This window comes from Lepisosteus platostomus, chromosome 3, assembly GCF_059453375.1.
Source record: "Lepisosteus platostomus isolate fLepPlt1 chromosome 3, fLepPlt1.hap1, whole genome shotgun sequence".
Classification (NCBI taxonomy): domain Eukaryota; kingdom Metazoa; phylum Chordata; class Actinopteri; order Semionotiformes; family Lepisosteidae; genus Lepisosteus; species Lepisosteus platostomus.
In genome coordinates, this window is record NC_142613.1 from 72,141,065 (window position 1) to 72,164,294 (window position 23,230).

The 23,230-nt window shown below is 44.3% G+C and overlaps 1 protein-coding gene across 1 annotated transcript; it reads left to right on the forward strand.

Moving 5' to 3' along the window:
- The first annotated feature begins 30 nt into the window (after positions 1–30).
- orc3 (origin recognition complex, subunit 3) lies at positions 31–22,847 on the forward strand. Its single transcript, XM_088626740.1, has 20 exons — positions 31–159; positions 1,518–1,572; positions 2,528–2,625; positions 3,553–3,697; positions 4,126–4,230; positions 4,825–4,994; positions 7,030–7,169; positions 8,639–8,798; positions 10,403–10,516; positions 11,666–11,799; positions 13,572–13,635; positions 14,086–14,202; positions 14,816–14,895; positions 16,137–16,270; positions 17,544–17,641; positions 18,281–18,378; positions 19,186–19,327; positions 20,171–20,287; positions 20,769–20,848; positions 22,541–22,847. Exons 1-20 carry the CDS (start codon positions 136–138, stop codon positions 22,644–22,646), a joined length of 2,181 nt encoding a protein of 726 aa, XP_088482866.1. The 5' UTR covers positions 31–135; the 3' UTR covers positions 22,647–22,847.
- The last annotated feature ends 383 nt before the right edge of the window (positions 22,848–23,230 follow it).

Consider the following 23,230-nt stretch of genomic DNA (forward strand, 5'->3'; position numbering starts at 1 on the left):
TCGGCCAATGAAAGCGCTCCGTCTCCGAATCCGCCCACCGTGACCTCATACGTCACTACCGCGGGAAAACACGTTTGTGCTGCTCTTTTTTGAGAGAGGAGTTGGTTTTCTTTTAAAGGCTAAAAGAGCTTACAGATGGCCACTTCTTCTGTGTCGAAAGTAAGACTGAAAGATTTTCTTCATATTAGTATTCTTATCATTTTAAAAAATGGTTAATATTTTATAAAAGTGAATTCACCCGAGTGTCAGAACATTGTTTTCTTACATCGTGCGTTTTTATGCAAGGTAGTAAGTTAGTTTGGGCGCTAAGCGTTTGCTCTGTTTCTGTATCCCTTACATATTTGATTACTAGAGCAAATGTTGGAATTAGGACTTGAGGTGTCTAGATGCTATTTGATCATTATCTCTACATTGTTGTTTTAATTTTAGGCACTAAGTGGTGTTCAGCCCATCTTGCAGTAGAATGTCGTGAATTTAACTTGAAGCATTTGGAAAGCTGCAAAAAGCAATTTACATTTTACGTTTCTGAGGCTGTAAAGGACGGAGATTTTGGACGTCTGAACGGCCAGGGTGTGGAATTCACGGATGGTTCACAGGGTTGGGCTGGTGAACCTGTTACTTCTCCCTACTTAATAACCGGGAGACCACGCGAAATTCTGACCCACTAGTCAGAAATTTTACAAATAGACAATTAGACCATGAACCATAGCAGTCAAGAACCTGGGCTCTGCATTTCTGTGTTGAATGGTCCTGTTCCAAATCATCCAACACAGGTGATCTTATTATCGAGATTACAGACACTATTTTAGCGCTCTGTTTTAGTTAAAATACAAGGCTCGGTCGATGTTATGGCTTCATCTGTGACGTCCAGGTCAATACTTTGTGTCAAACCTTCTGTTGAATGCCTGTTAGGAAACGCTGCCAGGTAATTTGAATGGTTTATGATTAGCATAAACTAGGCTTATCCCACTCCTTATATTTCTTAAATTTTGTAAGTGCACAGATACTTCATGGCGTTCTTATCACGGTATTATACTTGTCAGCAGTGATTGGTTGGTTCGTGAACTGTAATAGAAACTGCAGTTCCCTGACTTGTGCCGTGTTGAGTTCAGGTAAACCCCTGAGGAGTCTGAGCTGCACTGCAGCCTCCAGAGCTCCAGGACCTGCTGGACTTCATGGGCCTTAGTACATGTGCATTGCGCGTTCAGATCGGGGTGAATTACGTGCTTACTGCAGGAGTGCAACATGCTGTGGGAAAGTACACCTTGTGCTTTGCTTGTAGACCAGCGGGCTGGGCTGCCAGTCGGTCCATGCTGATGTCTGCTGAGGTTGTCAAGATGAATGCCGTCTGGCCTGTGAGCACTGGGCGGCCTGTTGCGCGCTTCTGACCTTCTTTTTCTTTGCTGCCTCTGTCTGATGTTAAGAAAAATTAAAATAAAACAGTGAAAGAATATCTGAATAATTAAACTCCTTAAAACCGTGATTGCGCCAAATATGTTTTAAACATCTATTTTTAGGGCTGCTTTGTGTTTAAGCCAAGTTCTAAGAAGAGGAGGAGGACTCTAACAATAGGTGAGTGATCTTCGTGCTCCCTCTCAAGTGTTGATCACATTGCCTTACGGAAGTGTCGTCGTTGCTGTTTAACTGATGGTGTTAATAACACATAGAGTATACTTGCTAATCAGAAGTCTAGATTTGTTTTATTAATAGACTTCTAACCTCATTTCAGACATCGTTACAATAATTGCTTGTTTTTTTATGTTTTGCTGATACCGTTGTTATATAAAGGCTGAGAGGCAGTAAAAATGCTATCCCATGAGTTCAGATCGTTTTATGGCTCCACGCAGGTTTAGCAATACAAACGTAGGCCAAGCTGGTACGGATTGCTGGCGTAGTACCATGTGACCTGAAATCACGCAGGTGTGACTCATGCCCGTCAGTGGGTCCACCTCTGGTCCTGGCGGGTGCCTGCGGTCTAATAAGCATGGCCTGACAGATGTCCAGTTGTCCAGTTTTGCTGTCAGGGCTGTAAAGCTGCAGGGGCTTGTGGTGGAGAAGGTAGGTGTGAAACACAAGCACCCAACCCATTCCAGAAGTGTCAACTGGATTGGCAGTGGGCTGTTGGAAAGGCCAGTCCAGCACTGGAATGCTGGGTGGACAAGAGATATTTGCACAGATCTGGCTGCGTTTGGACTATGGGACGATTTGGGCTAAGGCAATATAATTCCTGAATACTATATGAACTTCAGAAGAACTTTACTCTTGGCTGGTTTTGAAACTTTGTAAATATGGTATAGAATGTCTAGCTGTTTATATCTAGCTGCATTCTAGTTTTTGAAAAGCATACTTTATGGAAATATTCTATGGAGCAGTTAATAAGTTAGTAAAATTTGTCAAAGTAACCACAATTTAAAGCTGTATGTATTTTATTTATTTACTCACAGCGTGACAGGTTCTCTACCCCCCCCCCCCCCCCAAAAAAAAAAAAAACAACCTATTTGTTTTATGTTTTCAATCTGGTTTTCAGAGGACTACTTTCAAAATGACAACATTGACCCGGAGACCAGCACACTGCGGTTCCAGACCTGTCAGTCGCTATGGGAACAGATGAAGACGGAGGTTGAGGTGAGGACTCTTGCCATGACATTGAAGCCATAACCCACAGGTCCACACCTTTCACGGGCAAAAGACACTACGATTCCTCGCGCAGGCCTCAAAGCCGAACGGAACTTCGCTCTCGGCCAGCGGCCCCTGCCACCTGCCGAGGGCCTGCGAGGTTGGAGGGAACGTCGGCAGGAGATGACGCGGTGAAACACGAGCCATTCAGTGACTGTGTGGACATGCTTCTGAAACCGAGGCCCTTGTTTGCTCGTAGCGCTGTGGGAGTCTGGAACAAGCAGCCATGAGGCCAAAGCCGATAGCTTGAGCCAATAACTCAAGTTCCTTCGCAAAGCGGACTTGGGGTCAATTAGCTGCCAAATGGGCCAGATGGAAGGAATAGCCTCCCCTCCCATGTAAACTTTCCTGTCTTCTGGTCTCTGCTCCACGTGGTGCTGATGGTGCTATAATAATAATTGCTTACACTTATATACTGTAGCACTTTTCTGGACACTCCACTCAAAGCGCTTTACAGGTAATGTAGCACTTTACAGCCATAGTGCTCCAGATCGCTCCCCACACACCAGCTCTCAGTGGGGAGGAGAGTGGAGTGATGAGGCCAGTTCAGAGATGGGGATTATTAGGAGGCCATGATTGGTAAAGGCCAGGGGGAAATTTGGCCAGGACACCGGGGTAACACCCCGACTCTTTTCTCCACGTGGTGCTGGCAGTACTGTAAGTCACCTTGGAGCTCACAGCGCCTCACGGTGAGTGTCTGTCAACGTCGTCTTTCCCCTTGTGTGGTCAGCAGTGGCCAGTTCAAAATCACGAGGGTTTCAAAAAATTGCGATTCCCGTTATTTCTTGATTTTTAAAAAGAGAAATGCAAATCCTTCCAGCTGTCTTGGTCTGTTAGTTTTTTTAAAAACAGATTGGCACTTCCTTTCGTACGCAGGTATTTCAGGAAGAACTCAATAAGAAAATACTGGACCGCCTGCTGGAGTTCGCCCGGAAGTCCACTGCCACCTCCCGGTCAACTGCGGACGACTGGGCGTCCCGAATGAGGTCCAGCGAGATCCCCACTGCGGCTCTGGTGCTAGGTCAGTCCTGTCGGGCGCGAAGCAGTGACCTGCCGGTACAGGTGGCCTTGGGGACCGTATGTCAGTATTTAAATGCAAGAGAATTTATTATTCAAAAAACACAAAGTCAGTTAATGCTTCAGAGGTTGACGGGTTCGGAATGAGGCTGAAGAGTCCTCCGGGATTCAGACGATAAACACTGTGGAAAGATTTCAAGAGAACAACATTTTAGTGATGCAGTGCACTTTATATGTGAAGAAAATCAAGAGGGGTAAATCCCGAGTAATGATTCAGTGTCATTTTTCTGTTTTTCCCCCCTTCTGATGGTTCAGATAGGATTTGAACATTTTGAGTGTTGTGCAGAGCTACTGCAGGTGATGACGGGAATAGGTCTCAGCCGATCCGTCTGAAAAGTAAAGCAGCCTGCCTCTCTTGTCTTCCTCTTGAAGGGGTCAACGTGCCTGACCACGACGTGACCCTTCGGAGCTTGTCTGAGCTTCTGCAGCAGTCTGCGACGCCCTTTGTGGTCTCCCTGCAGTCGAAGGAGTGTTCTGGTGCGTTGCAGATAGTTCAGTTAAGGGATGTGTGGGAGATCTGTGTCAGGACATGCAGTTTTCTACAGTAATCCGAATTGATGCTCTGATTGAATAAATAGTTGGCTTCAGTAATTGTACTGGAATGTGTTGTCATGAAGGTTTGAGGCAGCCCTCATTAGAAATCATTATTTTCTTGCGACTCTGTTGAAGTGGTGGAGGTCTGTAAAGTGTTCTATGTGTAAAAATGAGCGGAGTTCCCTTGGTGACCAGCACTGCACGTGATCGTGATCTCCATGTCTGCAGTTCGATTGGCGTTGGCCTTGAGTCTTTACCTGACCTGGACTGGCAGGCGTCCTGCCGTGGAAAGTGTTTAATGCTGTGTGTGTGTGTGTTTGTGTGTGTGTGTGTGTGTGTGTGTGTGTGTGTTTGTGTGTGTGTGTGTGTGTGTGTGTGTGTGTGTGTGTTTGTGTGTGTGTGTGTTTGTGTGTGTGTTTGTGTGTGTGTGTGTTTGTGTGTGTGTGTGTTTGTGTGTGTGTGTGTGTGTGTGTGTGTGTTTGTGTGTTTGTGTGTTTGTGTGTTTGTGTGTGTGTGTGTGTGTGTGTGTGGTCTTAGCCCTCAAGCAGATGGTCCAGAAGGTGCTCGTGCAGCTGATGGGCTGCACTGTCTCTCTGGATGAGGAAGAGGAGGAGCAGCCGGCTCTGTCCGAGGCCGCGGACCTGCCCAGGAAACGGGCGCACTGCTCCCTGGCCACACTTTGCGACTGGTACCAGGCTGTCCAGAAGGTAGGACGCTGACGCGTCTTTTCTATGTTGAGGCCTGAAGAAAAAGACTGAGTTGACGAGTTGAGTTTCCGTTCTGCTTTGGATAGACTGCTTTGAGTGGAGCAGAGCTATGGTAGCCCTGGAAGCTTTTGCTGACGGAAGTCAGTCTGTTTTTCCTCATTCTTTGTGAACTGTTCTCTTACTTCGTCTTGAGAACCAGTTCTCCTGAAGTGTAGGGTAGTGGAGAACCACGTTTGTCTTGGCAAATCTGCCTGCGGTTCTGAAATTCCCGACCAGTGATAAGAGAGTGCATTGTGGTGATGTTAAGTGACCCCCATTGGTTTTCCTAGTCTGGCCTGATTGTGAAATGCCAGCAGATGGTGAATTAATCTCTTCACCAGCAGAGCCACAGAAATTGTTTGCATTGGGCTTTTGTTGTAAACAGATTGTTTTTTTTTCCAAAATGCACGCCTTAATTTATTCTTGTATTTTGAAGGCTTCAGTCCTTTCTTCCTTAAGTGGATAGATTCAAGTAATAATAATTCTAATAATCGAAGAATATGCTTAGTTGCCCATCATTTGACCTTTTTTTTGCCATGCGCATCCTTTTGTTGATGTAGGGACCAGGGTCTCAGCTCGTGCAAGTGACTTGAGAGACTGCCATCCCAAACCCTTGTCACGGCTCGCATTTTGGATTTTCTGGGATGCAACATTGCGACAGTGTGTACAGTGTGTACATTGTGACAGTATTTTTCATCACAAGATCCTTTTGGGAGCTTAAAAAAAGCATGCAAACTACTACTTCTAAATTTTTAAAAAATTGCAAAGAAAATAGACGCAAGGGCCAATAATGTCTTCGAAGAACAGTCCATACACATCATATTAAGTTAATATTAATGTCTGTAATACTGTTGCACTACTTGTAAATAAAATGAATAAAGGAACAGATGATAAATGCCTGTAATTAGATTATTCCCTCAAGTATATTATTACCAGCTGGAAGGTTGCTATTTTGAGATGTGTTTCTGTGGAATACTGAAAGCAGATGTCTCGCCAGACACCCTCTTTAGAAACGGTAACGGCTTTTAGTTACCGCTGTAGATGTGGAATGAATGTTATGACTTGTGGAAATCGGTGACGTTGAAAAATAACTTTTTGGAATGCAGGTGTAAGATTTGAGCTGACCTGGTGGTGGTGGTGGTAGGAGTACGGTCGAGCCAGTGTCTTTCACCCTCAGATAGTTGGCACGGAAACGTGATCCTCCACCGACAACACCACCCCACCCCTGCTGCCGCCCAGTATGGGTTATTAGAGAACCTGGCGCCTGACGTGGGACACGAACCCACTGCCTTGCGACTGAGTCTCATGCTCTACCAACAGAGCTAGTCGGGGCACTTTGAGTTGACCGGCTGGGTGTCAGATGTCATTCTTTATCAGTATTGACCATTCCAAAGCAACGTTAAGACATATTGTGATCATGCAAGCAAGCTGCTACCTAGAGGTTTAACACAGGCCCACTGTCCATGTTCACGTTCCTTGACGTCCGCTTGCTGCAGAGCACTGGCCTACAGACAGAGGTACAAATTGATCTTTGTGCATAGGAGTGCTAAAACTGCCTCTCATTTATTTCTACATCGTTTCTACATCCCTTTTCCCCTCTCCTAACAGTTTTCTCCCGAGACCCATTCATTAGTATCAGACCACGAGTTTAATATCTGTTCGATACACTGGTACCCTTACACAATTGTTTTCATTCCTTTTGCCAAAACGGCACAGTTTGACATCTTTGTAGAGCAGTGGTCCGTGATGTTATTGGCACAGCTTGTATAATGAGAAACGCAGGACACAACTGATGAACTGCTGATGAAGGGTGTCTGTTCACAGACAACTGAAGGAGGTTTCATCCTATCAGGGTGCAGTTACAACTGAAGGTGAAATAGCCGTGTGCCCATGTCTTTAGCTCCACTGAGGTGTGTGAGTGTTGGTTACATACAGTACACGCTGTATAAGGGTGTGGGTGTGATGGTGTTCCTCCTTTGTGCCTGGTTTTGTCCAGAAAGCTGCTGTGCCTTCTCCGTGTAAGAGCCGCGGTTCTCCTGGTGACGGTGTCGGACAGGGCCCGCCCGTTGTGGTGATTTTTAAGGACTTCGAGAGCTTCAACCCCAGAGTGCTGCAAGACTTCATCATCATTTGCAGGTAAGAAATTAGAAGCTGGAGCTTTCCAGACCTTCTTCTTCTTCTTCTTATGGTTATTTGCTTGTCTGGCACCTCTTATCCAAGGTCATCTGCATTCACAAACATTCCTGAGCCATCGAAGTTTTGTGAAATAATTAGTGTTGGACAGCATGGTGGGACAGTGGTTGGCATGGCTGCCCTGCTTCACCGGGACCCTGGGTTCAAATTCCAGATGGGTTGCTAACCTGGTGGAGTTTGCATGCCCTCCCTAATTTCATGTGGGTTTTCTCTGGGTGCGATGGATGCAAGATAATAGCAGCGAAGACAACTGTAGGTGCAGATGGGAGGACCTGCAGGTGCAGTCGCTAGGGGGCAGCTGTCCCGGGCCCCACAGTTCAGTTGGCCCCCTTCATCAACGCAACAGAAGAGGAGGTGGATGTGATGTGAAAAGGCAGCAGCAGCTGTACTCTGACATTCGCAAGAGGCAACATGTACCGGCGAGCACCGAGCAGATTTCCGAGTAACATGTTTTATACGATTCCTCATTCAACATGTGTGTGGCACAGGGTGAAAGTTGAGTCTTGTGGCACATGGGGAATGTAAAGAGCGGATGTCCATGCACACACGCCGGCCTACACTTGTTGTAGCGTATTCACAGCAGGCTGCTTGGAAGCGACACTGCTTTATAGGGGCTATCGACCAAAGCCGCTGAACGCAAGCAGAGTTAGGGAAACTTTCAGGAGCAGAGAAAGGAGGAAGAGGAGGTGGATGTGATGTGAAAAGGCAGCAGCAGCTGTACTCTTAACATTCGCAGCGATCTGACCGTTGAACGTGACTTTTAGAACCTAGACTGCCGGCCAGATTTATTTCAGAACAAGATGAGAGGACCTCTTGGAAATATGTGGTAATGATTGCTTTTCCAGAAGAATAATGAAAACGAAACTTCCAAACTTTTCCAGAGGAGCTGTGCAGGAGATTGCCGAATGGTGCAAGTATTGAAACGGTTTAATGTCTGTACCCCAGGAAATTTAATGCTTTTTTTTTTGTTAATTGTCAATTCTTACGACCAAAAACGTTAAGAAAATGATTTAATGAGGGGGAGTAATGACAAGGCATCTGAGTGAAAGATTGCAGTCTTGTGAATCATCTATTGAGCACATTAGAAACTTAAAGTAACTAAATGGTTTAAGGGTTAGAGGTTTTCCATGACCACAGTAGAACAGTGTACACGCTGAGAAACGGAGCGAAAAATTACTTTTTAGATTGTGCTGTTAGTGATCACTCGCTGATCTCAGCCTTTCTAAGACGAACCTCGGTCATTAAACATCAAGCAGGTTCCGAACAGGAGGTCCTTCATCCCCTCTTAGCTCATTTTAGCTTGGTGGCTTAAACATCCTAGTCCCAAGTAGACATTGGGTCAAGAAACGTGAACCTGAGACCTGGGAAATGAAACTGTCCTCCCTGCTTTCTTTCGTGTCCGTCTAAACCAGCCAGTACATCCAGAAGCTGCCCCTCACTTTCGTCTTTGGGATTGCTACCTCCCCCATCACCATCCACCACGTGCTGCCCCACTCCGTGTCCTCCCTGCTGTGTATCGAGCTCTTCCAGTCTGTGCCCTGCACCGAGCACCTGGCCATGGTCATCGACAAGGTAACCGGGGAGCGCCGGGCTGGGGCACAGCAGCCGCGTGAAGCCGCGATCGTCCACGTAGTGGGACCATATTGAAGGAGCTGTTGTACGCGGCTGCTGTCTTTATGGGACTGGCCATTGGGCACACTCTGGAGTTTAACTGGGCTGTTTGGTCTTGCTCCTCATCTTGGGTAAGATGGACGCACCCGAGCTTTGTTTATCAGCCTCAGCCCCTGTTTGTCACCACTGGGTTCTGCTGCACAAGTCTCCGCTCCCCTTCTGAACGAGAAGCGTCTCTGTAACTGGGGAGAGACTGGGGGTTGATGTTTCTGGTTTGTGCAGTGGGGCTGGGGGGGGGGGGGCTGTCTTTGTCCATTGCTATGGGAACATCCAAGTGAAAACTTCCTGTGGAGTTGTGTATTAGATCAGTATGTTTTGGGGTTTTGCCTTCTGATAAAGGCTGTGTCTCGTTTGTTCAATCGCACCTCTGTACACTGGACGGTGAGTTGTCTTCTTGTCCGCCAGATATAGCGGTGGACCCCCCAGTGTTTTCCTGTCGGAGATGTCTTTTTGGGTCACAGGACCACTCTGTCAGTTTTGTTTAAGGGGATTGTGTTCCGACTTGCTTGACAAAATCTGCTGTTTAATTTGTTCCCATTAAACTGAGGTGTAGTACGTTTGCAGCTTTAATGCTAATGTTTTAAATTGTGTATCTTTGTTTTTCTTTAATAATACTTCAGTGTCCAGGAGGTGGTGGTTAATTGTCTCATACAAAATTTGGCAGGTGAATTTTTCATTTCACGTCTTAGTTATTGTAGTTGAAAATAAAGGGGATGCCAAAATTAAACCTTGTTTGAACTTTGTTTATACTTCATTTTAAAGTACAGACTAATTTTAATAGTCTCTAATTGGGACTGATTTTGCTATCAGCAGTTTGTCAGTATTTAGGCAAATGTGGACAAAAGGTCTGTAGATGAATCTCTGTGCTGTAACAGAACCGAAGGTGGACACCTGAGAAAATTGTGGGAAATAGGTGGTAAGGTTGCTATCCCAGTGTAGGACTGCAAGGAGTCACAGTGCAGTCCACTGATGGTTTGAGATGAGTTTAATGGTGACAGAAATGGACATTCCCGGTGGACACTAAAGGAGAGGCACACGAGGAAGTACGAGGTGTATTTCCCACAGTGCCCTGAATTGCAGCAGTGTTACAAAGGGTTGTATAGTCAGAGACCAGTATGTTTATACCATGAACAGAGGTTTACGAGCCACCATTCCACTTGTGACCCAGTGGCTATTCCTGATTATGTTATTCCGCCTTTCAGCTATTTCTGAGGGGTCATGCACAACAGCACTTGCCTGTTTAAAATTCCCTTAAGCCAGTTCTGGAGTAATAGCACCAGGCCAGACTCCGATTTCTACACCAAGTTATATTTTTGAGCAGGGTGAGATCATAGGTCACCGATTTGTTTTTCCATGTTGAACAAAACATATCGCCAATATTCACAATGAGACTTTCAAATGGGGTTGTACTGTATGATGTTTAAGACTCCAAAGCCTTTGCCTTTGTGTTTGATTTGCTCTATCAAACACGTTGAATAAGCACTTGTTTCCCTTCACCTCCACAGCTTGTTTTGACCACTCAGTTCCCTCTCAAGCTGAGTGGCAAGGTGCTGCGTGTTCTCATTGGTATTTTTCTGTACCATGACTTCTCAGTGAGGAACTTCATCAAAGGCCTGCAGGTGAGGTAGAGGTGAAAGATGTTACTGGTTTTGCCATTACATATGACTGAGCTCAGGTGATACTGGGAGTTCAGTGAGGTTCCTAGTGTGAGGATTCATTCCATTAAGATAGTGGGTTTGAGTATCCGATTTTATTTCTTCTCAGTTATGACATGGATTTAATTAAAATATATATATAAATAGGTAGTTTATAAGATAGAGCTTTCACTGTCTTTACTCTCAAACTGTCCTTCATATGAGAACTGATCTTGATTTTGGAAATCTGTAGAGCTCACACAAAAGAAAAGCCCAAAGACATCACCAATTTCAGATTTACTCTGTAGTTTCCTTAAATTGTAAAAAGATGTGCCTTGTTATTTATACCGAATCTTTCATTCCTGTGTTCCCTGCTGTTCTGTAAGGTTATGCAGGAATGTTAAGCCCTTTAAAGGGGAACTGCAACACTGTTTCTATATTTCAAGGTTCGAAAGAATCAGCTTTGAGTGCATTTCAAACCACAATGAAAGTAAAATGTGCACAGTACCTTGTAAAACCTCCAATTTACATCACAAAATAGACCTAATTTCCAGGTATGCAAAGCGCCATATTCTGCAATTCAGAGTGAGGCAATAAAAAGTCAGATGACATCTTATTACATTGTAAACAAGCAGGCTTGTGAAGACATTGCTTTAACCCAATAGAATTATTGCTCTTGACTTCAAAGACAGTTTTGCCAGCAAATACTACTTGGTAACTCTGCGTGCAGATCACGTTGGAATATTTCTGCAGTGAAATGTCTGCTGCACAACCTGTACTTATTCACTCCTACGTTACAGTACATCAGTCATCAAAGTGACTAGTGAGCAGGAAGGGCCGATTCATGTCACAGTTCTTGCGAACACATGCTCTTGCCCGTAGTGAGACCAGGGGTTTGCGACAACGCGGCGACCATACGCTGCATTCACAAAGTTCACGTTTTTTGCAGATTTTGTCAGATTTTTCTGTACCGTCAATTAATTTATTTTGTTTTCGAGATTCCATAACCAGCCCCAGAAACTGGGGGCGCAGTTGCCCTTTGAACGTGAACAGTGTCGATTTGCGGGGGGCGATTTTGCTCCGCTTGACTTCGCTGCGTCTGCTTGTGTTGAACGGGGGTTGTTGCCTTGGCAGCTGGCCCTGCTGGAGCACTTCTACAACTCGCCCCTGAGTGTGCTGTGCTGCAAGAAAAGAGAAGCCCTGTCTCGAGCCCAGCAGCTCAGCCACGAGAACTGTGAGGGAGTGCGGCGGCTGCCGTCTTTCATGAGGTACATCGCAGCCCTGCCGCTTTGCTGTCGCTTTTCTTCAGTTGCACAATAAAGGCCCCTTTTGATTTTAGATCTCCAGCTTCATATTAATGGGGTTTTGGTTACAATATTCACCCTCTCTACATTATGCATGGTAAATGAGTAGAACTTAAAATACTTTATTGATTGCAGTTTCCAATATTCCCTCGGTTGTTTTTTTTTTTTTTAAACCACAAAGTTCTTGTGAAAAGCAATTCATTTACAAAATTTCTAGTAAGGGAAACGGTGCATTTTCCCATCATGTGTGTAGAATCGTTGGGTTTCTTCTGATATTTGGTTTTTAATTTTTTTTAATTGGCACGCACCACCTCTAGGCTGTACCCTGTCATATGTAAAGAACAAATAATCAATGAACCCACCTCAATGACTGACAGTGACCACACAATTTTCTTGAATGAATGGAGATAGGTTTGGGTAAAAGTTCATGAAAATTACAGGAATCAAGTAAAGGATTATGGGGGTTTTGTGTTTTTAGAAGGACACTAAAAGGGCCGCATGGAGACTGGAACAAGCTGTCCAACCATCATTTGTTGTTTTTATTTTAATTTTTGACTCAATTAAGATTCGCCCTGGATCAACTGTATATTGCAAAGTTAGCTTTGAACTGGAGTTTTTCTTCAAATTTTTTTTTTATCTGAAGGGAAAGCAGAAGTTGTTTACAGAAAGACTACTCATGAACTTGGGTTCTTCGTTCCCATGACATTTGAAACTATCAAAACCTCAGAGTGTTGCCTTTCAGTCACTGTACAGGGCATGTACAGTAACCATCTAATGCTGGACCAGCTCCATGGCATCTGCTGATGAAAAGTCAGATGAAACTTTGTTTGACCTTCTTGCTTATATAAGCTAGTATAGTCTATTTTCATAATCTCAAATGGGAACTGATTTTCTGTGGGCATTTGTCAGGATTTAAGTAAACATGGACAGAGTTCTTTAACAGCTCAAGGATGGTATGTCACTTAGATCACTTTATTGGCCATATACAATTTTTTGTTTTAGGTATGACTTTTCACATACCCCAATGTGCTCTCCATGAGAGACAGACAGGGAGAGAAGCTTGGGGTCAGAGCGCAGGGTCAGCCATTTATACAGCGCCCCTGGAGGAGTTGGGGTTAAGGGCCTTGCTCAGGGGTCCAACGGAGTAGGATTCCTCTGCCATCCGCGGGATTCGAACCGGCAACCTTCCAGCCACAGGCGCAGATCCTTAGCCACAGAGCCACCACCCCAATGTAATACAATGTAAAATTACAATATTTGAGGATTTGCAGAAATTTTTAAACTTTGAAGCTATTGATGAAGATAATGCAGGTAACAAAACTGCTTTCCTTGCTGGAGCCCAAGGCAGGAGATACTTCCTGGGAAAAAAGGATCCGGGAGGATCTGGAACAAAGTGCCCAGCTTGTTTCAGAGTCCCAGGAATCTTTCAAGACCTGGAAAACATCCTTGGATCAATATGCAACTTGACAGCCGAATCAGAATGATGAAATGCAGAAAAGTGCACAATATATGTTTTATGATTTTATATAAAGTGGAGCTTCTCTACATATTTGTGAAATGCATGCACTTTATAATTAGTAGCTGTGCCTTTTTAAATGTATATCTTAGAACAAAAGTTTTTTTTTGCTCACTCAGAGAGATCTGAACGTTTCTGATTGTGCTGAAAGTTTACCATGTTCACAGCTAGACTTTTTCCAAATACTGCTTCTCACGTTCTGATCATCATTTTTCATCAGGTACATTGAAAATCAGGAACCTCAAGAGCAGATTGAGTTGTTAACAAATGATCAGCACTTGAAGGTAAATAATTTGGAAGGGGACTGAACTACTCATAGATCAGCACAGTTCCCTAATTGTAATCTGTATGGTTTATTTTTATTGAGGTTTTTATTTCAGGTAATTTTTTAAGGTTATTAAAATTTGAAAGGAACATTAGGTAGATTGTTGTGTGCTGTCATGGGTCTCTTGACTTTTAAAATGCCTTTTTTTAAGGATGTGATCTCTTTCTGAGGTGTTCAGTGGATAGCGTTCTTGGCATGGGCATCTGTAGGATACATTTGCAGTGAATTCTTTTCATGGCTTGACCTCCTTATTTGAAATAAGATTTTGTGTGACAAAACCTTAGCATCGCAGAGTTTAAAGTATCCTCTGAGCTCGATAATGAGTGAAATTAGTTTTCACGTCGTGCTGTTCGATAGCGTGGTTTGTGAGGTAGACTGATGTATTCTTTTGTTTTAAAATTCATTTGAGGATGTGTGTCAAAGACTGCTTCGAGATCTTCACACTTACCACAAGCAGTACTACCCTGTCCTCAGGTGCCTGCACACCCTGACTGCCACCCTTCCAAAGCACCCCTTGGGTAAACAGGTGAGCACGGAAAGATGCAAGAGGGATTACTCTCAATGAAATTGTAAAATATTTCAGGAATTTGCAAAGGCAACAGACTGTATGACACAGAAAGAAAAAGAAAAGTAGTTTTCTCAAGTTAAAAGAAAGGAGATTTTTTTTCGCCTGTTTACTTCTGTTACTGCATCACATGATTTGAGAAATACCTGATTGCTAGATGCAAGATTAAGTTTTTTCAGAGGATAAAATCTCAGTCTCTTTAGCACGGAAAAGACCTGGCAGTTTGAGGTCTCAAGTCTTGGAAAAAATTCTCGAAGGAATTGACCCTATCAACTCAAATACCAAATACCTGCTCAGTGTCAAGCTGATAGCCAAGAGTGGGGTCTAAAGAAAACAAACGGAAACCAAATGCAAGTGGATATACAGCTGCTTGAGACAGAGGAATAACGAGTGTCCTGTCTCATTTGCTCTGTTTTAGACTAATTTGTTTAGATACAAAGGGTCATTTTCCACTTGTGGAATAAAAAAAAAATGATTGCCTCATCCATCTCACACACACGCACTGGCATAACCGGCTGCCCAGTAGTCGGTTTTAGATCCTTTCACGTCCGGTTTTTTTTTTTGTTGTCCTCAGATCCGAGAGCTGCATGTCACTTGTCTGGAGAGGAACGTTTGGGAATGTGAAGAGTATGCTTCCGCTCTCCAGCTGCTGAGGTAAATGTGTCCGGAGAGACTAGGCTCATTGTCGAGGACGCCTGTGCCTAAAATGGTTTTAGAGGGGAGGGTGAAAAGACTTCTGACGAGTGGGAGGGCGACGGAGGGTCACGGAAAGACCTCATTATCTGACTCGAACGGCACAGCTCCCGAGAGACAGCTCTCTGTCTTCGGCCTTTTATAAGTAGAGTACTCTGTTGTGCTCGCGGGCAAAATTCCCCTACAAGATAATTACTGGTTCCAGCAAAGTTTAAACTTTTATTTCAATTTGTGGAACTGAGAAAAGTCTGGGTTTTGTGAGTGTGAAGGGTGGGGGGTGATTGTAATGTAACTCTTCTGAAGCCAAAATGACCTCTGATCGTTTCTGTCCTATAATATTATTATTATTATTATTATTATTATTATTATTATTATTATTATAATAAACTTTATTTTATATAGCGCCTTTAAAGGTGGCTTCTCAAAGCACTTTACAGAATGACAACAACAATAAATAAAAAGAATACACCAGATGAAACACAATTACAATACACAGAGGAGACCGTGGATGGTGGTACTAAGAAAAGTAGGAGCTGAGGGGTAAAGAATGGAACCAGTTCAGTAAAGGCTTTTCTGAAGAAGAGGGTTTTGAGTCTGGATTTGAAGGAGTTTAGAGAAGGTAACGCTCTGAAATCCTTGGGGAGACACTTCCAGAGCTTCCAGTATCCTTAGGGAGAGACTTCCAGAGCTTCCAGTATCCTTAGGGAGAGACTTCCAGAGCCCTGTCACCCATACAATGTAGACGGGCTTGGGGGACAGTAAGGAGACCAGAATGAGAAGAGTGAACTTTGCTAGGTGGGGAGTAGGGCGATAATAGTTCAGACAGGTACTGAAGTGCCAAGCCATGCAGAGCCTTATAGGCGAGCATGAGGATTTTAAAGTCCACATGGAATTTGACAGGAAGCCAGTGTGAGGTCTCCAGGACAGCAACATATTGTGACATCTGGGTCTGTCTATTACTTTTAGTTTCCCTTTCCACCCCTCGCCCCCCCCCCCCATTCATGATACAACTGGAAAAAAATATTTTTCCATGCAAGTGATACATAACGTATCCCATACATTTTTCCTGTAACTTTAGAATGTGGTACCTTTTACATGAAATGCCTTATTGGTCTTGTGGGGTCAGTATCATTAATATTTCCAGTTTTTAACCTTATTCCTGTTAACGCCAGGTTTATAGATTACACTGTGATTTCTCCTAGGATACTGGCGAAAGACGAGCTTGTGGCAGCTTTACGGCAATGCTCAGGAATTCTGGAATCTGTCAAGTCAAAGGAACTGAGATGCGTGTCGGAACAACTGAACGATTTCATCGGAAGATTTGAGCAGCTGGACAGTAAGTTATGGAATCGCTGTTGGATTGCACATAAAACGGTGTTGGGTTGTAATTATGGTGCTTCTAACGCCCGCTACAGATCATTCATGCTTCTCGCAAGAATAAAAAGTACATGTAGTCTTATTGTAGGCCTCCATTTAGATACGCCTTCTGTAGACCTGACAATGATATTAGGGAGGGTAAGGATATACCACACTGGCAGCTGGAGCTCTGTAAGGGAGACTTCTTGCATTTATTTCTGTGAAAGGGGAACTTTCTTTCCTTATCTCAGTGGGCAGCTGGATGTGACGCACCCCCCTGGTACACAGGGTGCAGGAGACCTTGGCTGTGTCCCAGTATCCACACTTGCAGTCTCGTGCCCTTCATATGGGGGTTCCCACTCGGGGTGTCCCATTTCTCATCTGTGTTTCACAGGGGTAGTTTTGTGTTCTAACCTATCAAAGCTGAACAAAGTTGCCCTTGAGAATATTATAAGTTTTCAAACTTGTGTAAAAAAATTATTAAGCTGCTTTAGATCCATATTTATACTAGGTACAAAGTGTTAATATAAATCTATTATTTTGTTATAACATTTCCACTGATGAATATTTGTTTACTTAGAGTGTATTTTGTACATTGAAATATGAAGTATTTAACAGTACAAAGCTTTGAACAAACTGAGGGAGCTATTGCCAAATTTAGTTTACTTGGCCCACTTTGAATCAATCCTGTTTAATGTGAATGAATGTGTTATGATCCTTGTACTGTCGTTTTTGTACAGGGAAAGATTAAATGAAACATATTTAATAGTACAAAGCTCTGAAAAAACAGAAACATTGTCACGTTTTCCTTATTTAGTGTACCCTGCCCGTTTCGAGTCGAGACTTCTCAACATGAATGAACATGATGCAGTATGGCCTTACTTTTGCACAGGGACAGATGAGGTGATATTCAGTTGAATCAAACAGTGACTGGAGAATGAACAATTCTTTGAGGAATTCTCTGCCGACCCACACTTAGCCACTGGATAAGAAGCAGCGCAGGAGTAGCAACAACAGACAGCATATTGTCTGTGAGCCATAACTAACGAGGGGTGGCATCCGTGAGCATGCCAAGATGCTTTTAATCCCAGCGCGTGAGCATTCAGGGGCGCACCTTCAGTCCCCCGCGGCTCTTCGTCGTAGAAGTGAGTGAGGTGTCGGAGAAAGGGCTTGGGGCCGAGTTCACCTCCTGGGACTTAGCTCCTCAGCTGCGGTGGGGGGAGGTTTTTCCTGATGTGTTCCTGTCCGCGCAGAAGACCGCTCTGCTGAGGGAGAGTGCACAGAGGAAGGAGAAGACGCTTCCCCGCGCCCCCGTCTGCAGAAGAAGACGGACCTGTTCCACCTGCAGAAGGTAGGGAATCATGTTCACGAGCGATGAGGGCTTCTTTTGTGTTATTGGACAGTTTACCCCGAGTACAATCCAACATGAGCCGCAGGTGCTTTTGAGAGCAGAGAGTTATTTACTCTCTTGCTTGATGGATCACGACTGTATTTTTGTTGTTTGCATCAAAATAGCACACCAGTGTAGTGTCTACGTATAATACAACACCATCGCATTAGCAGCATACTGCCTGTGAAGGCTTTGATTTCACTTATTTCAGTGAAGAATTGTTACCACTGATACTGAATACCTGGTGTAGAAGCACAAAATGCTGGTTTCACAAACCTGGTGCATTTCCACAACATTGGGCACATCGGAGGTCGAGAGTGGGGATGTCCCTCTGCCTGTGGCTGACATGAAGCTTTCTTTCTTAACATGTTTAATGTGAAAATGTGCTCCTTTTTTGAACTGTTAGACGTCGGGGCTCGCTGTCCACCCATGACCTCCGAGTGTTGCGGAGACCCAGCAATTTCAACACAAAGATTGGTCCAACGTTGAATAAACATTGAAATGCATCAATTTCTGATAAAGCCATCACTTTTTATCCTTATGACTGCAGATGTTTAGTGTTATCTGTAAACTTCAAGAAGCAAACGCTTCTCGTTCCAGACTTTGCTGGAGATGAAAGAATCCAGGAGGACGAAAAAACTTAGCCGGTTTGAAGTTCTCCGAAACGAAGCCCTCGACTTTATAGAAACCCTTGTCAAGTACGTGCTTTTTAAATTTGCTTTACAAACATCAGTGTGTGTTGACATTCACCTTGGCTGAGCTGTCCCGATAATGAAGCATGTGGCTGATTTGAAAAGTCAGTAAATCTAGGTGGCTACCAGCCATATCACTCTGCAACTCACAACTGGCAGCCCACTGAAGCTCAGCAGGTGTGAGCCTGGTCAGTACCTGGATGGGAGACCTCCTGGGAAAAACTAAGGTTGCTGCTGGTAGAGGTGTTAGTGGGGCCAACAGGGGGTGCTCACCCTGCGGTCCATGTGGGTCCTAATGCCCCAGTATAGTGACAGGGACACTATACTGTAAACAGGCGCCGTCCTTCGGATGAGACGTAAAACCGAGGTCCTGACTCTCTGTGGTCATTAAAAATCCCAGGGCGTTTCTCGAAAAGAGTAGGGGTGTAACCCCGGTGTCCTGGCCAAATTTCCCATTGGCCCTTATCAATCATGGCCTCCTAATAATCCCCATCTTGAATTGGCTTCATGACTCTCCTCCCCACTGAGAGCTGGTGTGTGGGGAGTGTACTGGTGCACTATGGCTGCTGTCACATCATCCAGGTGGGGCTGCACACTGGTGGTGGTGGAGGGGAGTCCCCATTACCTGTAAAGCGCTTTGAGTGGAGTGTCCAGAAAAGCGCTATATAAGTATAAGCAATTAGTAATAATTATTATTATTTTATTATTAAATCTGCGTGATGTATAGGTACAGTACTTCTGGGTTTCGTCCTAATGAAACAGGTGTTGGCAGTTTTTGTAAATGTAACTATTGTGTTGCGTCTCTCCTCCCAGAAAGCACCTGGTGCCTCCGGAAGCTCAGGCTCTTCACGAGGTGTGCTATTACAGCTCCCACGGCACTGTGCGCTGCCGCCTGAACGCAGCGCCTCGCACCTCCATCCAGACCGCCCTCAGCAGCCCCTGCTGCTACCTCCAGGTGATGCCCCCCCCGCCTCGTTTCTCTTCGCGCACGGGGGTCCCAGCCCTGGTCCTGGAGCCCCACGGTCTCGCAGCAGGTCCCCGCAGCCCAGCCCTTGAGTCGAACAGATCCTTAACTGAACCAGCCGGCTGCTCGGCTTAGACACCTGGCGAGATCTCTTGCCACTGGAACGTTGGAGACCTTACTCACGGGCCGCCAATAGCTAAAAGTCAACCTCCAGCACGTTTAGGAGCTGAACGCAAAGAGCTCAGATTAAACCTATAATTTCATCTGTTAGGGGCTCAGTTATGATAATGGAGTGCTCAGGAGGGATACAAATCGAAAAGTGCGTCTTCCCAGGACGAGGATTGTTAACCTCTGGTTTAGACTGCTATATATTGTGCCTTCGTTAATTCATTGCCACTCATCTTGAGCTACCTTGCATACAAGCTCTTCAGCTTTTAAGGGAGGATGTGCTTTTTCAGTTGCAAGTTCAATTAAAAAATCAGTGGCAGAGCGTAACTGTAATCTGTGCAGTTGCAGTTAGTTCAGGAGTCCTTGCCCTGTGCGTAGGGTAGCCTCAGATGCAGGTAGTGTTCAGAAGTAGTCATGTCGTGAGCACAATTGTTCAAAATGATTAAATATATTTAATATTTGATTGTTTATCTCAAGTGCTTTTTTTTCTGATACAGCACTCTAAATGGTATTTCAGAGAACACTGCCACTGCTGTGATGATAGCGCCGAGAGATTGTTTTTTGCAAATCTGGCGTCTTCTTGCTTGTCTCTAAAATTCCTCTGCTACCCGTTGAACCTGCCGAAGGAAAGACGGCTCACCAGTTGTAAAAACACCGATTTTGCAGAACGACGCGCTGAAGAGTGAAGAAGGGGCCATTTCTAACGCAGCTCCAGACATCTGCATTGTGTATAAACTCCACCTGGAGTGCGGGAGACTCATCAACCTGTATGACTGGCTGGAGGTAGGGAGCAAACTGCACAGGGGTGAGGTCTGGGTGTTGGTGGGCTTTTTAACCAAAAGCTCCAGGAAGATGAGGACACAAAATTGTATTGGGGTGGATTATAGACATTGCATGGTCTTAACCCATGTTATAGTAAATTTGTTCAGAAATGAAGGCGCTTAAGCAAAGATTGTGAAACTGTTTTTTTTTTACCGCTGTCTTTTGTTATCCAGTAATGTCTTACACACGTCATCTTAGGCATTAGGTACCCTTCAGTTCATATAGATTTCAAAGAATGGAGCAGAACCACACAGTATGTATAGTATAAAGTCCGAAATGAACAGATTGTTTATTGTATGTGGCCCACATATTTTCAACAAATCAGGATGTGCATTGATTGTTCTGCGCACAGTTCTTGTGGTATAGCTGGTGAAGGTTTCTGCCGTGTGTGAAAGTGCTGCACTGCAGGACTCACTCCTGTGCATGGGTTTGCTTTGGACAGGCGTACAGAACAGTTGTCGCAGCAGCTGAAGGCAAAGACCGTGATGGCACTGAGGCTGGGACATTTGACGAAGAAAAGCAGTATCCTTTCTCACTTTCGCGAGAGCTTGAAAGTCTTTTTTTGCTGTTAATATTTACTGTATGCTGGGTTTCAGAAGTGGATGTTTCAATTGTTTCAAAAAAACATCTTTTAGAAATACAGAAATGCAGGTACAGTGCTTTGAGACCCAAACGTCCATTCTCCTTGGAACATTTTTTGTATCCCCAAGGTTAAAGAAGTTAATTTAAAACCGTAAAAGCTTCAGAGCTTCAGTTTTTGAGGGCTATCTTGATACGGACCATTGGTTAGAGATTGCCCTTTTCAAAATCCGATTTTATCGGCAAGGCTTTATTGATTTTTTTTCTAAATCATCTTCGCTTGGCATTCATGCTCATGAGTCTGTGTGGAGATGGGTGGCAAGAATTTCGCTGTGGAAGTTTCTCTATATTGTCAGGAGGATTGGGGTTCAATTGCGGGTGTTGGTCGGGGCTGCTGTCTTGTTCCAAACCGAGCCCTCCTAAGGAAGCCTGTTCACACTACAGGAGAACATTTGTTTAAAGAAGATAATATTGCCTTTAAATGAGATAACATTGTGTTTAATTGCAATAATTACTTAGTAAACAATATTGCCTAATATATCAATACTGTATGTTGCAATATACTGTATATGCAATGTCCCATTGTCATTAACAACAGGAGAATATTATCACGCTCCTCTTTGTGTAAATTAATTGGTCAAAAGGAGCACGCGTAGGGGTCTTGTTACACCCAGTGATTGTGCTTTCTTAGGTTAACCACGTGTCTTTTTCACCATTTCCTAAACAGATACGGCTTTCTAAACCTATTTCATTCTTCATGTTAAGCATGGAAACATGTTGATAGGTTGCCTAATCTTTACACGTTGAACAGAAAAAGCTTTACGATGCCTTCACAGTAAGACCTGTACCTACTGTTGGTTGACTGCTAGTGTTACTGTAGGTGTTGGTCAATCATTGAATATTTAAGCACAAAAACTTTCTTCTTGTGCTTACATCAAATACATTTGAATTTAGAATTACACAGGAAACTTGTCATTTGAAGGGAGAAGAAACAGTATTTCTGTGTCGGTTTGCACAGACATGAATGTAATGACACTTCTGTAAAGAAACAAGTATTGTTTTTTAAACGCAATGTTATCTCATTTGGTTTTTTGCTCACAATCTCTTTTCGTTACATTCTTCGGCTCTGGGATGTTTCTTTAGTAACTACCTTAAATGAAGTGGGTATTTGGAATTATCAACTGTAGAAGAAGTTAAGCAACATTTTGTATACATCTAAGAAAATAATGAGGTCAATGTTTTATTAACGACTCGGGCTGAACAAAAAAGGCAGCAGACGCCAGCCCCCCCCCGGAGGCGAGTTTGCCCCCACACCCTCCTCCAGTCTAAATCCTTCTTTTCTGCTGTCTCTGTAACCACACCCTCCCGAGCAGGCGAGGTTTCTAAATTACACTAATCACCACGTGTTTACACGGAACTTTTCTCTTGCACTGAAATTAAGAGTGCGGGCAGGCCTGAGCTCCTGAGGTGCTTCTCCTTAACGGGTGAGGAAACTCAAGCTGTTTCCGGTCCAGAATAATAAGTGTGCCGAGGAGCTGGGTGCGGGGAGGGGGGGGCCGCCGGCGGTGTAGCGCAGAAGCCTGTGCAGTAGGAGACGGCCACTCTTCCGTTCTCTTCCTCAACGCCTACCCGCAGTGCTCGCTTCATCCGGGCGGTGTCGGAGCTGGAGTTCCTCGGCTTTGTGAAAAACACGAAGCAGAAGACGGACCACGTGGCACGACTGACCTGGGGGGGCTGCTAGGCCGCTGTAGCCCCCCGCCCCCCTTCGGTACTGGATGTAATAAACCCAGACGTTTTCTCCCCACACACTCAGAAAAGACTTCGTCACGGGCAGGATGCCGTGCTATTCGGTTTTTTTTTTCTTTACATTAAAACGATTAAAATAATTCCGTTGAAATAACCTGCCTACTTTTCTACTCATATTAAACCAGAAAAAATCGCCTCTGTGGTGTCCTTCGTGTTGTAAAGGTAGAAACTCCGCAAATGATGTAAAATACACAACACGTTAAGAACTAAAAGCGGTTTGGCAAGAATTAAAACCGTGTCTCTGCAGGAGGGATGCAACAAATCCTTTTCCAGGGACAAACTATCCCCCTCTAGATCATTAATTCGTGCTCTCTTTATCTGAAAAACAGTATTTACAAGCAGCTGGATCCAAACAAATGCGCTACAGTGCAATACCTTATTCGATATTTTTCTGAGGTGGCTCTTATGAAGTATAGATGTGCTATATGTCGATGAAGGCTGAAAGTGTTAAAATCTAAAAAAGAAAATGTGGAATCCCTTGTTCTGTGCTATCTCGAGGCCTTTGTGTGGAGCATTTGT

What these genes read in the sequence shown, in the direction of transcription:
- orc3 (XM_088626740.1), top strand. Translation starts at nt 136, where the DNA reads ATGGCCACTTCTTCTGTGTCGAAA. An exon ending in ACTTCATCAAAGGCCTGCAG is followed by an intron (nt 10,517 to 11,665) that starts GTGAGGTAGAGG and finishes TTGCCTTGGCAG; the next exon opens with CTGGCCCTGCTGGAGCACTT. An exon ending in ACATTTGACGAAGAAAAGCA is followed by an intron (nt 20,849 to 22,540) that starts GTATCCTTTCTC and finishes GCCTACCCGCAG; the next exon opens with TGCTCGCTTCATCCGGGCGG.